The 13,989-nt window shown below is 41.0% G+C and overlaps 1 protein-coding gene across 2 annotated transcripts in view; it reads right to left on the minus strand.

Moving 5' to 3' along the window:
- Positions 1-8,362: 8,362 nt before the first annotated feature.
- Positions 8,363-13,989, minus strand: part of ACBD6 (acyl-CoA binding domain containing 6) — a 130,873-nt gene continuing 125,246 nt past the window's right edge. For both annotated transcript variants that reach the window (XM_060197775.1, XM_007525847.3), the window contains one exon: positions 8,363-8,643. In XM_060197775.1, the coding sequence (XP_060053758.1) occupies positions 8,489-8,643 (155 nt within the window). In that variant the 3' untranslated portion in view covers positions 8,363-8,488. The remainder of the gene's footprint in view (positions 8,644-13,989) is intronic.

Here is a 13,989-nt window from a genome sequence, read left to right on the forward strand (position 1 = left end):
CCCTGAGGTGGAGCCCAGAAGGCTGCCTTCTGGCTGGCCAGCTGAGAGGTGACTGCCCTATGTGACCCATGGAATTATGCCTCTCTCTCCACACCTGTCAACTGCAGGGCTTAGAGCTCACCCAGGGAAGTGACTGTGATAACCAGGAACCTGTATTATATACTCAATATGTGTGCAGGCTTTATTTATTTATTTCAGAATCATTTTACCATTTAATGCTTCTCAAAGTGATTTCCTGGAATGGATGCCAAGCTTCGTTTAGATGCACATTAACCACTTTCAGTATCTGTAGTTAAAGGCACTGCGGGATTTAAACAGCAATCCACAAGTCTGTTCACTCAAGGTTTGGCGGGATAAAGCAGATTATAAACAATAATATATGTCTTTCTCTTCTTTTTTTGGAAGGATTCCAAACTCACAAACAGAGCTAAAGTGCTATAAACATATCCAGGACTAAGCTTTGGGCTCTACAAATGTACTGCATGAAAGCCACGGGCGTCCTGGTGCCACTTTTTATCCAGTGTCTATGTGCGCACATACTTTAAAAGAGCTTTTTATTACAGTGTCCATCAACTGAACTTGCCTTCTCAGTAGGAAAATGGAAACTAGGACTGCTCAGCAAGTGATAAGGAAAAGAAATCCTAGTGCAGGGCGGATGATGAATTTGTGGGATAGCCCATGGGTCACCTCTCTGTTCCCCAAGAGCCTCCTCATCCCCCCCAGTCTGTACTCAGTCCTCATCCAGCAGAGAAAACTATACTGGGTGCCTACAGAGTACCACCACGAGCCAGGTGCATGTCAAGGGGTAGCTCCTCAGGTGTCTCCCATCTGAGATACCTCGTGTTCCATCATGACCTCAGATTCATCCCTTCGAAGCCCTGTGACAGTCTGTTGGTCTGATCTATAGGGCATTGGGGCTTTCTGTTGCTAGGTGTGGGGGGTGTGTGTGTGTTCCTGCCCCGAAATGACTCCAGTGTGTGCAGCTCCAGAGAGGTTAAAAAAATGTAAAATGATGACATTTATTTTGAAACTGTGCCAGGAAAAAGTGATCTAACACCAGAAATAAAATTTTGTAAAATTTATATAAAAGTAAAGGTAGTGGAAGTCGGGCAGTAGCACAGCAGGTTAAGTGCATGTGGTGCAAAGCACAAGGACATGTAAGGATCCTGGTTTGAGCCCCCGGCTCCCCACCTGCAGGGGGTCACTTCACAGGTGGTGAAGCAGGTCTGCAGGTGTCTATCTTTCTCTCCCCCTCTCTGTCTTCCCCTCCTCTCTCCGTTTCTCTCTGTCCTACCCAACAACGACGACGACAACAATAACTACAGCAATAAAACAACAAGGGCAACAAAAGGGAATAAATAAATAAAAAAAAATAAATAAAATAATAATAATAATAATAAAAAAAAGGTAGTGGAAGTCGGGCAGTAGCACAGCAGGTTAAGTGCATGTGGTGCAAAGCACAAGGACATGTAAGGATCCTGGTTTGAGCCCCCGGCTCCCCACCTGCAGGGGGTCACTTCACAGGTGGTGAAGCAGGTCTGCAGGTGTCTATCTTTCTCTCCCCCTCTCTGTCTTCCCCTCCTGTCTCCATTTCTCTCTGTCCTATCCAAGAACGACTACAACAATAAAACAATAAGGGCAACAAAAGGTAATAAATAAATAAATATAAAAAAACAAATAAAACAACAAGGGCAACAAAAGGGAATGAATAAATAAATAGTAAAAAAAAACAAACCAGTAAAGGTAGAAAGAATTAAAAAGCTATGGACTCCCATGTAAGTATGGTGATCTTTACAAGGATCAAGTCATTAATTTCTGCTTTTCAGAGAGGAACATGACAAGAATATTTCAAGGATAAGTGAATAAAGATGAGATTAAATAGTTCTGCCTGTTCAATCCTTTATGTAATGCCAATTAGTGCATATTTGAAAAATTGATCAATCTTGGTGCATAATCAGCATTAGATGATAAGTATGACAAAGATCCCCCCCACCCACTTTAGTCTGATAATCACAATACTCTGGCCCCAACTCTCTGATGAATGGAGGTCTTTGAAATAATTAAAAGATGATGTCCAAGGAAAAGTACCAGTAAAAATAATCTTTCAAATCACATGGTCACAAATAATTACACGGAAAACTTCTTTTTTTGAAAGTTTTAAAAATTATCTTTATTTGTTGGATAGAGACAGTCAGAAATGAAGAGGGGAGGGGGAGATAAAGAGATAGATACCTGCAACACTGTTTCACCACTCACAAACCTTTCCCCTGCAGGTGGGGGACGGGGGACTCAAACCCAGGTCCTTGAACATTATAACATATGCATCCAACTTGTTGCATCACCACCTGGTCCCCTCTGAAGACTTCTAATACGGCTGGGAGCTGGGCGGTGATGCACCAGGTTAAACGCACGTAATATGGATGGAGTGCAAGGATCCACCAAAGATCCCAGTTTGAGCTGAGGCTCCCCACCAGCAGGGGGTTTGCTTCACAGGCAGTGAAGCAGGTCTGCAAGTGTCTTTCTCTCCCTCCCCTATCTTCCCCTTCATTCTGTCCTATAAAAAAAAAAAAAAAAAAGGAAAGAAAGAAGGAAAGAGAAGAAATGCCCACAGGATCTGTGGATTAGTAATGCAGGTACTGAGCCCCAGCAATAACCCTGGAGGCAAAAAAACAAAACAACATAAACCTTCTTATAAGGAAAAAGTTCATTGCAAACACACACACACACACACACACACACACACACACACACACACGAATGACAATGAACCTTTGAGTGTGATTACTTTTGTTTCGACTTTAACTTCTGACAATACAGTGGAGAAACTTTTGGGTTTAATGCCACAAAGCTTGGATAATCATGCTTAATGAAGTGTTTTATATATATAATAAAACCCACATAAAATGAGTATTTTTACCATTTCTATTTTACTATTTCTATGCGCATCTTCCCCAGTAGACCTGAGTTGATTTGTCATATGTAGAAAAAAAATTATTTTTTACTTGTACAATTATTCTGCAGTTAAGAAGCCTATGTAGCCCCAGAGACCCACCTTACTGGGGGGAAAGAGGGGGCAGACTTGGAGTATGGACCGACCAGTCAATGCCCAAGTTCAGCGGGGAAGCAACTACAGAAGCCAGACCTTCCACCTTCTGCACCCCATAATGACCTTGGGTCCATACTCCCAGAGGGATAAAGAACAGGAAAGCTATCAGGGGAGGGGATGGGATATAGATACCTGGTGGTGGGAATTGTGTGGAGTTGTACCTTTCCTATCCTACAGTTTTGTTAATGTCTCCTTTTTAAAATTAATTAATTAAAAAAAGAAGCCTTTGTAGGGCCAGAGAGATAACTTACTGGGTAGGGTGTCTGCAATGCCATATGATGAGAGGTGCTATGGCAATGAAAGAAGTTATGGTGCTGTAGTGTCTGTCCTTACCTCTGTCTCTTTCTCTACCTATCTGAATGAAAAAAAAAAAGACCTAGGGTGGTGAAACCATGCATGTGCAAGCATGTACACATGAACACACACACGTGTATAGTACTATACAAAAGTAAGATACTGCTATGTCACTGCAGTTAATATGTGCACATTTTAAGACTAGTTTATCAGCAAGGAAAAAAAATGCTGCCAAAGCAACTATGACATACCACTACTGTTAGTAAAAGACATCCAACTTTGGACATGCTATAATATGAAGAAATGTGACTTAGAACCGATCAAACATAGTTAACTAAGTACAATAAAAACAAACACACACACAAAAACAAACCCAAACCACCATGGGATCTGAGATTGGAAACTCATCCATAAATATTTAACCTCAACATTTTCATTACTAAATTGTGATGGGGTAGGTAATATACTTATTGTGTGATAAAACATTTATATATGAAGAGGACCTTTGATGAAAGCCTTCATGTTTAGAATGTTAGACATCAAACATTTAAAGATCTTTTTTTTTCTTTTAAGATTTTATGTATTTATTAATGATAAAGATAGGAGAGAAAGAACCAGACATCACTCTGGTACATGTGCTGCCGGGGATTGGACGCAAGCCCTCATGCTTGATAGTCTAGTGCCGTAGCCACTGTGCCACCTCCCGGACCACAACATTTAAAGATCTTTCTGTTCAAGTGGAAGCATGTGAGAGCCTTATGTAACCCAAGCTCAGCTCTGTTGGTCACTCACCTTGTTATTAATCCTCAGAGATGCCACACTACACATGGAATAATAACCCATCGCCAAGTAGTTAAACCTGGCAGGAAGCTAAAAAATACCTATTTAATAGAAAAGGTCACTGGATTATAGCACCCTTTTAATTGGAAACTGCTGAAACATTGAAAAAAGATATAATAGGTATGATTCCAGATATCCTGCCTTGGCCTTCTACCTGACAAGTGGCCAGCTGGCTGACTATTAGTTTTGCAAAGGACATAGCTATAGTTATTAGGTTTAAAAGGCTTATGCATTTGTCTTGCTGTGGATCAACCCCAAGGACTCCACATCCAAGGCATACACTCTGTCACTGAACTTAAGCCCCTGCCCAAGATTTAGTTTTTGATTACTAATTTACAAATTCCCTAGAGACTTTCAAGATATCTCATGCAATATCCTGACGTCACATTTTATCTCAATTTTAAATATTGATGATTGGAAAACGGGAATAACCATGGCCTAGAATGGTGTCTTTTTTGGTAAGCTTTCAAGGAGTATCTAGGGGTTGAATAATGAAGAGCTTTACAACTTTCCAAGTCTTTTCTGGTTTAACAGAAAGGACTGAGAGTTTGTAAACATGGTCCTAGTTGTGGTTCTACCACTGCTCTGTGATCTTAGATAATTTAAGTAACCTGTTTGGGTTTCAGTTCATTCCTATTCAAATTGCCTTAGTAACACCTGGACCACCTACTTTATATATATGAAAAGTAGGTGGGACAACAAAAGATATTTCATTCTTGAAATATTATAAGCCAGAAAGAAATTCTAAGTGAAATCCAGATTCCTGTGGGATCCAAGGATGGGTTCTGGGAAGACCCCAGAACTCAAAATTCCATGTATAACCCTGAGTTCTAGCAGAAGAGGCCACAGATTTTCAGTGATCTAAACTCCTCAAGAGCTGAGAGCAGTGATTTAGAGCCAACGCTCTGAAGATAACAGAATTTGATTTAGAAGGGCCGGGTGGTGGTGCACCTGGTTACAATGCGCAAGGACATAGGTTTGAGCCCCTGGTCCCCACCTGCAAGGGGAAGCTTCATGAGTGGTGAAGCAGTGTTGCAGGTGTCTTTCTGTCTCTCTTCCTATCACCTTCTTTCTTTTTGATTTCTGGCTGTCTCTAATCCAGTAAATAAACAAAGAGTAAAACATTAATTCAGATACTCTTCTTTGCCCTCCTTTGTTTGCTTCCATTATTCTCTTTTCAGTTCTCATTTACGCTACTATGACAACACTCAGGGCCTCTTAAGTCAGTTGGTAGGAAAGTGAATGACTGTCATGAGTGGTCATTAAATATGGAAAGATGTTCTGATGGCAGTATCTTCAGGAAAGAAAAAAAAACATTTCCTTTCATACACACACACGTATTTTTTCTTCCAGGGTTATTTATCTATTTATTTTCCCTTTTGTTGCGCTTGTTGTTTTTTATTGTTGTAGTAGTTATTGTTGTTGATGATGTCTTCATTAGATAGGACAGAGAGAAATGGAGAGAGGAGGGGATGACAGAGAGGGGGAAAGAAAGATAGACACCTGCAGACCTGCTTCATTGCCTGTGAAGTGACTCCCCTGCAGGGGGGGAGCCGGGGTCTTGAACAGGGATCCTTACACTGGCCCTTGTGCTTCGCGCCATGTGCGCTTAACCCGCTATGCTACCACCCGGCTCCCCTTCCAGGGTTATTGATGGGGCTTGGTGCCTGCACAATGAATCAACTGCTCCTGGTAACCATTTCCCCCCCATTGTTGTTGTTGTTAATTGTTGCTGCTGTAGCTATTGCTGGATAGGACAAAGAGAAACTGAAAGAGGAGGGGAAGACAGGCAAAGAGAAAGACACCTGCAGACCTGCTTCACTGCTTGTGAAGTGACTTTCTGCAGGTGAGGAGCTGGGGGCTCAAACTGGGATTCTTGCAATGTTCCTTGTGCTTTGTAGTATGTGGACTTAACCTGGTGTGCTACCACCTGGCCCCGTCCTTTCTCATATTTTTAAAGACATCAGAAAATGATAGTCTACAATGCATCTGGGATTACGTGGAGGAAAGAACAGAGAAAGTTCTATAAGAATGACAGCAACAGTTCAGTACATATTAATATAACTTACTCAGGTAATTCAGATGCCATTTAAAAAACTGTCAGGCAATTGCTTAACAACTATGTAAAAAAAAAAATAATTGACAGGCTGGGAGATAGCTCAGGATTAGAGCATACAATTTTCCCCAAGTCCCAGAGGCCCCAGGTTCAATCTCTGGTACCACCATATGCTGGAGCTGAGTTGTACTCTGGTTTTTCCTCCCTCAAAAAAAACTTAAGAATTTAGAGAGGCTGGGTGGTGGTGCACCTGGTTGAGGACCCAGGTTCCAGCCCTCAGTCCCTACCAGCAGGTGAAAACTTTGTTGAGTGGTGAAGCATTGTTGCAGGTGTCTCTCTCCCCCCTCTCAATCACCCCATTCCCTCTTGATTTCTGGCTGTCTCTATCTAATAAAAATGAAGATACAAAAAGAATTTGGATTAGAAAAACCACACAGACACACAGACACACACACACACGCGTGCACGCGCGTGTGCTCAGTATTAATCAACCTTGTTCCTGCTTTGGAGAGACTTGCTCTAGGACAGCTTAGTTTACATCTGACAGGCTAATGGAAATCTTGTCCATGGTTGAGAGCTCTGCTAAACAAGTCTGTATCTTATCTTAGTATTGACATGCTAGAAAAATTATCTTTTAAATGGTCATCTTGCATCTCAACTTGTTTTTTCATTTATTTTCCAGCTACCACGCTCCTTATATAAAGTGAGGAAGTAAGTCCACAGATTGTGTTCTTGAGGTTCAAAGGGGAGTATGTAAGGAGACAGTTTTAACACTGGCATTCCCCTCTTATCCTTCATATAAAAACTGCATTTAGCTTGGAGTGTGTGTACCCAGACCTTAAGCACACACCATTTTATTGCTCTTGGGTTGATTTTATTATTATTCAGATACATTCAGACAACATAGCTTCCAGACAACTGGAGCTTCCCCTGGTGCTGTGGCACTCCCCATATGGCACCATAGCTTGATTTGGGGCTGTGCCACTGGCAAGGCATGCACCTTACCTAGTGAGCTATCTCTCCAGTCCATACTCATCTATGTTCTTAATAAAAAGTGGAAAACTCTCTTGGTGTCCACAAATCACTTCTGTCTTACCCAAGTGTTGGGATATTGCTGCTTCACATCAGACCCCAAAAGACCAAATAGTTGAGGCCTGAGCCCATTATATAGACAACTGCCATACTAGGGACGTTAGAACCAATTAAAAGGACCCTCAGGCAAATATTCTCTGTACCAGAAAGATGGTGAGTTTAAGAAATCCTAAATGTAACCAATGAATTCTCCAGCATCTGCTTTAATCTGAGAGGGAGACTGTTGAATTTCATTCTAAAATGCCTAGGCTTTATTATTATTTTTTAGTTCTAAATAATTTATCAGTATTATTTATTTATTCAGTCAATTGGACAGACAGACAGAAATTGAGAGGGCAGGGGAAGATAAAGAGGGAAAGAGACAGAGAGACACCTGCAGTCCTGCTTCACCACTCTTAAAAGCTTCCCCCCTGCAAATGGGGACCATGGGCTTGAACGTGGGTCCTTACACACCGTAATGTGTGTGTTTAATCAGGTGTACCACCACCTGGCCCTAAATGCCTAGGTTGTAAATAAGTCTGGCTGTTCCGTTGACTTCTACATTCCATTGTGACAAAATTCTGTCCTTCCTTTCTTTTGCTCCCTGCTACCCCTTAATCCTCTTTTTTTACCTTCTTCAAATTCTGTCTGCCAAAAGAATAGACATCTTGCTATGTATTTAGACTGGCTGTCCAAAATGCCACAAGATCATTTAATCTCATCCATTCTGAGATTTCATGAAACTTTCCTTAATTGTCACTGTGGCGTTGTTGGGCATTTCTGTTTCTATCTGTGTTTTAGAAGAGCTGCCATGTTTGCTGTTGTGAAATATGATCTGTCTGCTACTCTCCCTACCCTCTGGAGGAGTGATAAATTTCCAAGCACGCTCAGCAGAATTGGATTGTATTATGTGCAGTAGTACACGTTTGCCACCAAACTGTACTGGCTGCAATGGCTGCAAGTCGAACGAACTGCTGAGACTTCAAATTCCCAGCTCCTTGGAACTGATTTTATTAGCCAATGTATACCAAAGGTGGGTGGGAAAAGGAGAGTTATGTTTGCATTTTATTTCACTGTTGAAGCCCAGTGCTGTTACAGACTGTGGATTCCCGGTCTTTTGATTAAGTGGTGCCCGTCATGTGCTGCTGCAATGCCAAAGCCACCGCTTTGCAGCCAGTCACCTCTTCCGGCAAACAGCCATCCTGGTCTCGAAGAGCAGGGTCCGCACCAGACTGGAGCAGTAGTTCCACGATGTCCAGAAACTCACAGGCGGCAGCTGAGAGGCAAGTGGTCAGACATGAGAACAAGGTTACCTAGACACAAAGACACTCCTGACCTTGCAGGAAAGGCAAACCCTGAGCTGTGAGATGTGTTACAGGGCTGCAGGGTAATGAAGGCTGTGCTCTCATGGTAGACGTGCTGTTAGGAAAAGCAAGCTCAACAGTCCAGCTGCCTAAAAGCAGTTTTTAAATTGTGGTTTTTGGACTAGTCTTCCTCTCTTTTTTTTAATGTGGAGCTAGGTAGTGAAGCCAGGGCTTCCTGTACAGGAGGTATAAGTTCTATACTGAGCCATCTCTCCAGTCCAACTTTTCACTATTATTATTATTTTTCCTCCAGGGTTATTGCTGGGCTCGGTGCCTGCACCATGAATCCACCGCTCCTGGAGGCCATTTTTTCCCCCTTTTGTTGCCCTTGTTGTTGTAGCCTCGTTGTGGTTATTATTATTACCATTGTTGATGCTGTTCGTTGTTGGATAGGACAGAGAGAAATGGAGAGAGGAGGGGAAGACAGAGAGGGGGAGAGAAAGACAGACACCTGCAGACCTGCTTCACCACCTGAGAAGCGACTCCCCTGCAGGTGGGGAGCTGGGGGCTCGAACCGGGACCCTTACGCTGGTCCTTGCGCTTTGCGCCACGTGTGCTTAGCCCACTGTGCCACCGCCCGACCCCCCTTCAATATTATTTTAAAATTATTTCTTTTTATGATAAAGAGAGGGGGGAGAGAGGAAGAGGGAAAGGGAGAAAGAGACAGAGAGACTGAGACCACAGCACTGCTCAGTTTTTGTCATATGGTGGTGCTAGGAACTGAACTTGGGGCCTCTGGGCCCTCAGGCAAGCAAGTTCTATGCTCTAACATTGTCAGCTATCTCACTGGCCTCCAGTTTAAATTTTTTTTTTTTTTGGATGAAGACTGAGAAGTAGCAGGGGGTGGAAGGTCGAGGGTAGAGGGAGGAAGAGCATGAATAAATGTGAGAAAGGACCACAGTACTGAAGCTTCCTTCAATGTGGGGGAGGTCAAGCTTTAGCCGGGTTTATGCACAAGGCAAAGCAGAACACCATCCAAGTGAGCTAGTTAACCCTCAGTCCAATGTTTCTTTTCCTTTTTCTTCATGAGTGAGAAAGAGGATGGGAGTCAGAGAGAAAATGAAGACATCAAAGCACTGTTCCACCATCCATGGAATTCCACTTGTTTTATCTTTGATGCTCTCATGTGGTATTGGGTTGAGTGACTTTATGAGGTTGAATTATTATTATTATATTAATATTATATATTCTGGATATAGTTTAGTTTTTCATTCTACTTAGCAGATTACTGCTTGGCTCTGGCCTGTCATGGAGCCTGGGATTGAACCTGGGATCCCAGAGCCTTGGTAATAAAAGTGTTTTTGCAGAACCATTATGCTATCTCCTTGGGAAGTTTTTTTTTTTTTTTTAGCATTCTTTAAAAAAAATATTTATTTATTTTTCCCTTTTATTGCCCTTGTTTTTAGTGTTGTTGTAGTTATTGTTGTTGTTGGACAGGACAGAGAGAAATGGAGAGAGGTGGGGAGACAGAGGGGGGAGAGGAAGACTCCCCTGCAGGTGGGGAGCCGGGGACTCAACTGGGATCCTTACACCGGTACTTGCACTCTGCGCCATGTGCTCTTAACTGGAAGTTTTCTTTTCTTTTTTTTTTTTTAAATATTTTATTTTATTTATTTACTCCCTTTTGTTGCCCTTGTTGTTTTATTGTTGTAGTTATTATTGTTGTTGTCATTGTTGGATAGGACAGAGAGAAATGGAGAGAGGAGGGGAAGACAGAGAGGGGGAGAGAAAGACAGACACCTGCAGACCTGCTTCACCGCCCGTGAAGCGACTCCCCTGCAGGTGGGGAGCCGGGGTTCGAACCGGGATCCTTATGCCGGTCCTTGTGCTTTGCGCCACCTGCGCTTAACCCGCTGCGCTACAGCCCGACTCCCGGAAGTTTTCTTTTTTAATTGTATCTTTTATAAATCTTTTCTCCAAGTCTGTTATTTGTGTATTCTTTTTTTCTCCTTAATTTTTTTCCTGCAAGATTTTCATTTTGTCTTTTGTGCCTGCACAGTCTCCCTGCTCAGATGAACTTTTTAATTTTTTTTTTCTTTTCAGTGTGTGATTTTTTTTTTAAATTTTTTTATTTAAGAAAGGATTAGTGAACAAAACCATAGGGTAGGAGGGGTACAACTCCACACAATTCCCACTACCCAATCCCCATAACCCACCCCCTCCCATGGTAGCTTTCCCATTCTCTAGCCCTCTGGGAGCATGGACCCAGGGTCGTTGAGGGTTGCAGAAGGTGGAAGGTCTGGCTTCTGTAATTGCTTCCCCGCTGAACATGGGCGTTGACTGGTCGGTCCATACTCCCTAAAAACCCAGTGGTGAGGGGTAGACATGGAACTTTTTAATTTTTAAAGATAGTGAGAAACACACAGGGAGAAAGAGACAGAGGGGAAGACAGATTCAACAGCATTGTTCCACTGCTTCCCTTTGCATATGGTAAAGTGTGTGCTCTGTGTATTAACTATCTCCTAGCCCTATGGTTTTTATTGAGTGTCTTTTGAAGGGTAAAGTTTTAAAATTTTGAAGAGTTCAATTTATTACTTTTTTCTTTCATGTTTTGCTTCCTATATAAGAAATCTTTATTTATTTATTTTTTAAAAAGATTTTACTTATTTATTAACGAGAAAGATAGGAGGAGAGAGAAAGAACCAGACATCACTCTGGCACATGTGTTGCCGGGGATCAAACTCAGAACCTCATGCTTGAGAGTCCAAAGCTTTATCACTGCGCCACCTCCCGGACCACAGAAATCTTTATCTTAAGAGCAAGTTTTAGCTCATACTATATAGGTCTCTGATGCATTTCCAGTTAATTTTGTGAGAGCTAGAAGGAAAGAACTAAAGTCCTTTTTTTAAAAAATGGTATGTGTACATTTAACTATTTAAAATATTTTATTTTATTTTATTTTAAAAATTTAAAAAAATATTTATTTAGTCCCTTTTGTTGCCCTTGTTGTTTTATTGTTATAGTTAGTATTGTTGTTGCTATTGATGTTGTTGTTGTTGGATAGGACAGAGAGAAATGGAGAGAGGAGGGGAGACAGAGAGGGAGAGAGAAAGACACCTGCAGACCTGCTTCAATGCTTGTGTAGTGACATTTATTTACTTTTAAATGAGAGAGAAAGACCAGAGCAGTGCTCAGCTCTGGCTTATGGTGGTGCTGGGGATTGAACCTGAGATTCCCAGAGCCTCATGTTTAAAAGTCTTTTGCATAACTATTATGCTGTTTCCCCAGCTCCATTTAACTATTTTAACATCCTTTGTTAAGTTACTTTTCTTCATTGACTTAACTAGGTATTTTGGTTAGAACTCAAGTGAACATTTATGATTTGGTCTATTTCTCAGTTATCCTATTGTTTTCTATTGATAGATATATCCTTATATTAATATTACATTGCCTCCAGGGTTATCACTGGAGCTTCTGCCAGCACTATGAATCCACCACTCCTGGTGACCATATTTTCCCTTTCCTAGTCTGTTTGATAAGACAGAGAGAAATTGAGAGGGGTGGAGGAGACAGAGAGAATGAAAGACACTTGCAGACCAGCTTCACTGCTTTTGAAGTATCCCCACTACAAGTGGGGAGTGGGTGCTTGAACCCAAGTCCTTGCACACATTATTTAACTGGGCGTGCCACTGCCCAACCCCCAACACTGTCTTTAACTACCAGATGGTTTCATTCGTATGTGAAATCTAGAGATCTGATACACATGAACTTAAAACCAAAAACCAAAAGCAAGCAAATTATTTCTAAGACTTCTGAGAACTATGGTGCTTATTTTTGGGAGGTGAGAGGGTGGGGATACAGAACTTTAGAAGTGAGTGTGATGTGGAACTCTATGCACTGTAATCTTATACTCTTGTAACCTACTATTAATTACAAATAAAACACACAAATAACAAAAATTACATTGTCTTGATTTCTGTGGTCTTTTTTTAAAAATTTTTTTATTATTTCTGTGGTCTTACAGTAAGTAATAAAATAACATGTAGGACAAAGAAAAATATCAAAAGAAATTAAAAATATTTTGAACTAAGTGATAATGAAAAAACAGATTATCAAAAATTGTAGAATGTATCAAAAGTCAGTGTTTAAAAAAATTTATAGTACTGAATGTTTGTTTGAAAAGAAGGAAATCAATAATCTTAGTTCCTACCTCAGGGAGGTAGGAAAAAAAAAAGAACAAATGAAATAAATCAGAGTAATAAGAATTATAGCAGAAATCAATAAAATTGAGATCAGGAAATCCATAGAGAAAAATCAATGGACAAAAAAGTTGTTTTTTGAAAAGATCAATAAAGTCAATAAGCTTTAGCCAGTCTAAGAAAGAAAGAGAGAAGACACAAATTACTAGGATCAGGAAGGAATGAGGGGATATCATTACAGATCCTATGGATATTAAAAGGGTAATAAAACATGCTATGAACAACTTTATGCTTGAAAATTAGCCAACCTAGAAGAGACAGACTAATCAAAGATAATTTGTCAAGACTCCTAACAAGAAGAAATATACAATTCAAGTAGGTCTATTTCTACTTAAAAGACTCTTCCCATGAGTAAGAACCTCTCAGACACAGAAATGAAATTAAACTGAAAACATACACCCTTATAAGCCTGTTATCTCAATTAAAAAACAAAAAAAAACCCAAAAAATAGAGAGTTGGGTGTTAGTGCAGCAGGTTAAGTGCAGGTGGTGCAAAGCACAAGGACTGGCATAAGGATCCTGGTTTGAGCACCTGGCTCCCTGCAGGGGAGTAGCTTCACAGGCGGTGAAGCAGGTCTGCAGGTGTCTATCTTTCTCTCCCCCTCTTCTCTCCATTTCTCTCTGTCCTATCCAACAACACCATCAATAACAACAATAATAACTACAACAATAAAACAACAAGGGCAACAAAAGGGAATAAATAAATAAATAAACAAATTTCAAAATGAAAAGAACCAGACCTCACTGCCTGTGGCTTGGTGCAGTGGCTAGAGCATAGGGCTTAAGAGCAAGAGGTTTTCAATTCAATGCCTGATACCACCTGTGGCAGAGAGAGGCTCTGGTTCTCTCTCCTTCTCATGTTCATAAATAAGAAAGAAGAGAGGATGACAGAAAGAACCAGGCCCAGATGTGTTCACTGGTGAACTCTGCCACACATTTATGGCATAAATTACACCCCTCTCAATTTTTTTTTTTAAATAATCTCTTTCAGGAGGTAGAAGGAGAAAGAATACTTTCTAAAGGTCTCTGAGGTCAGCACTGCATTGTCTAATCTTTGGTA

Source organism: Erinaceus europaeus, chromosome 9, assembly GCF_950295315.1.
Source record: "Erinaceus europaeus chromosome 9, mEriEur2.1, whole genome shotgun sequence".
Taxonomy (NCBI): Eukaryota; Metazoa; Chordata; class Mammalia; order Eulipotyphla; family Erinaceidae; genus Erinaceus; species Erinaceus europaeus.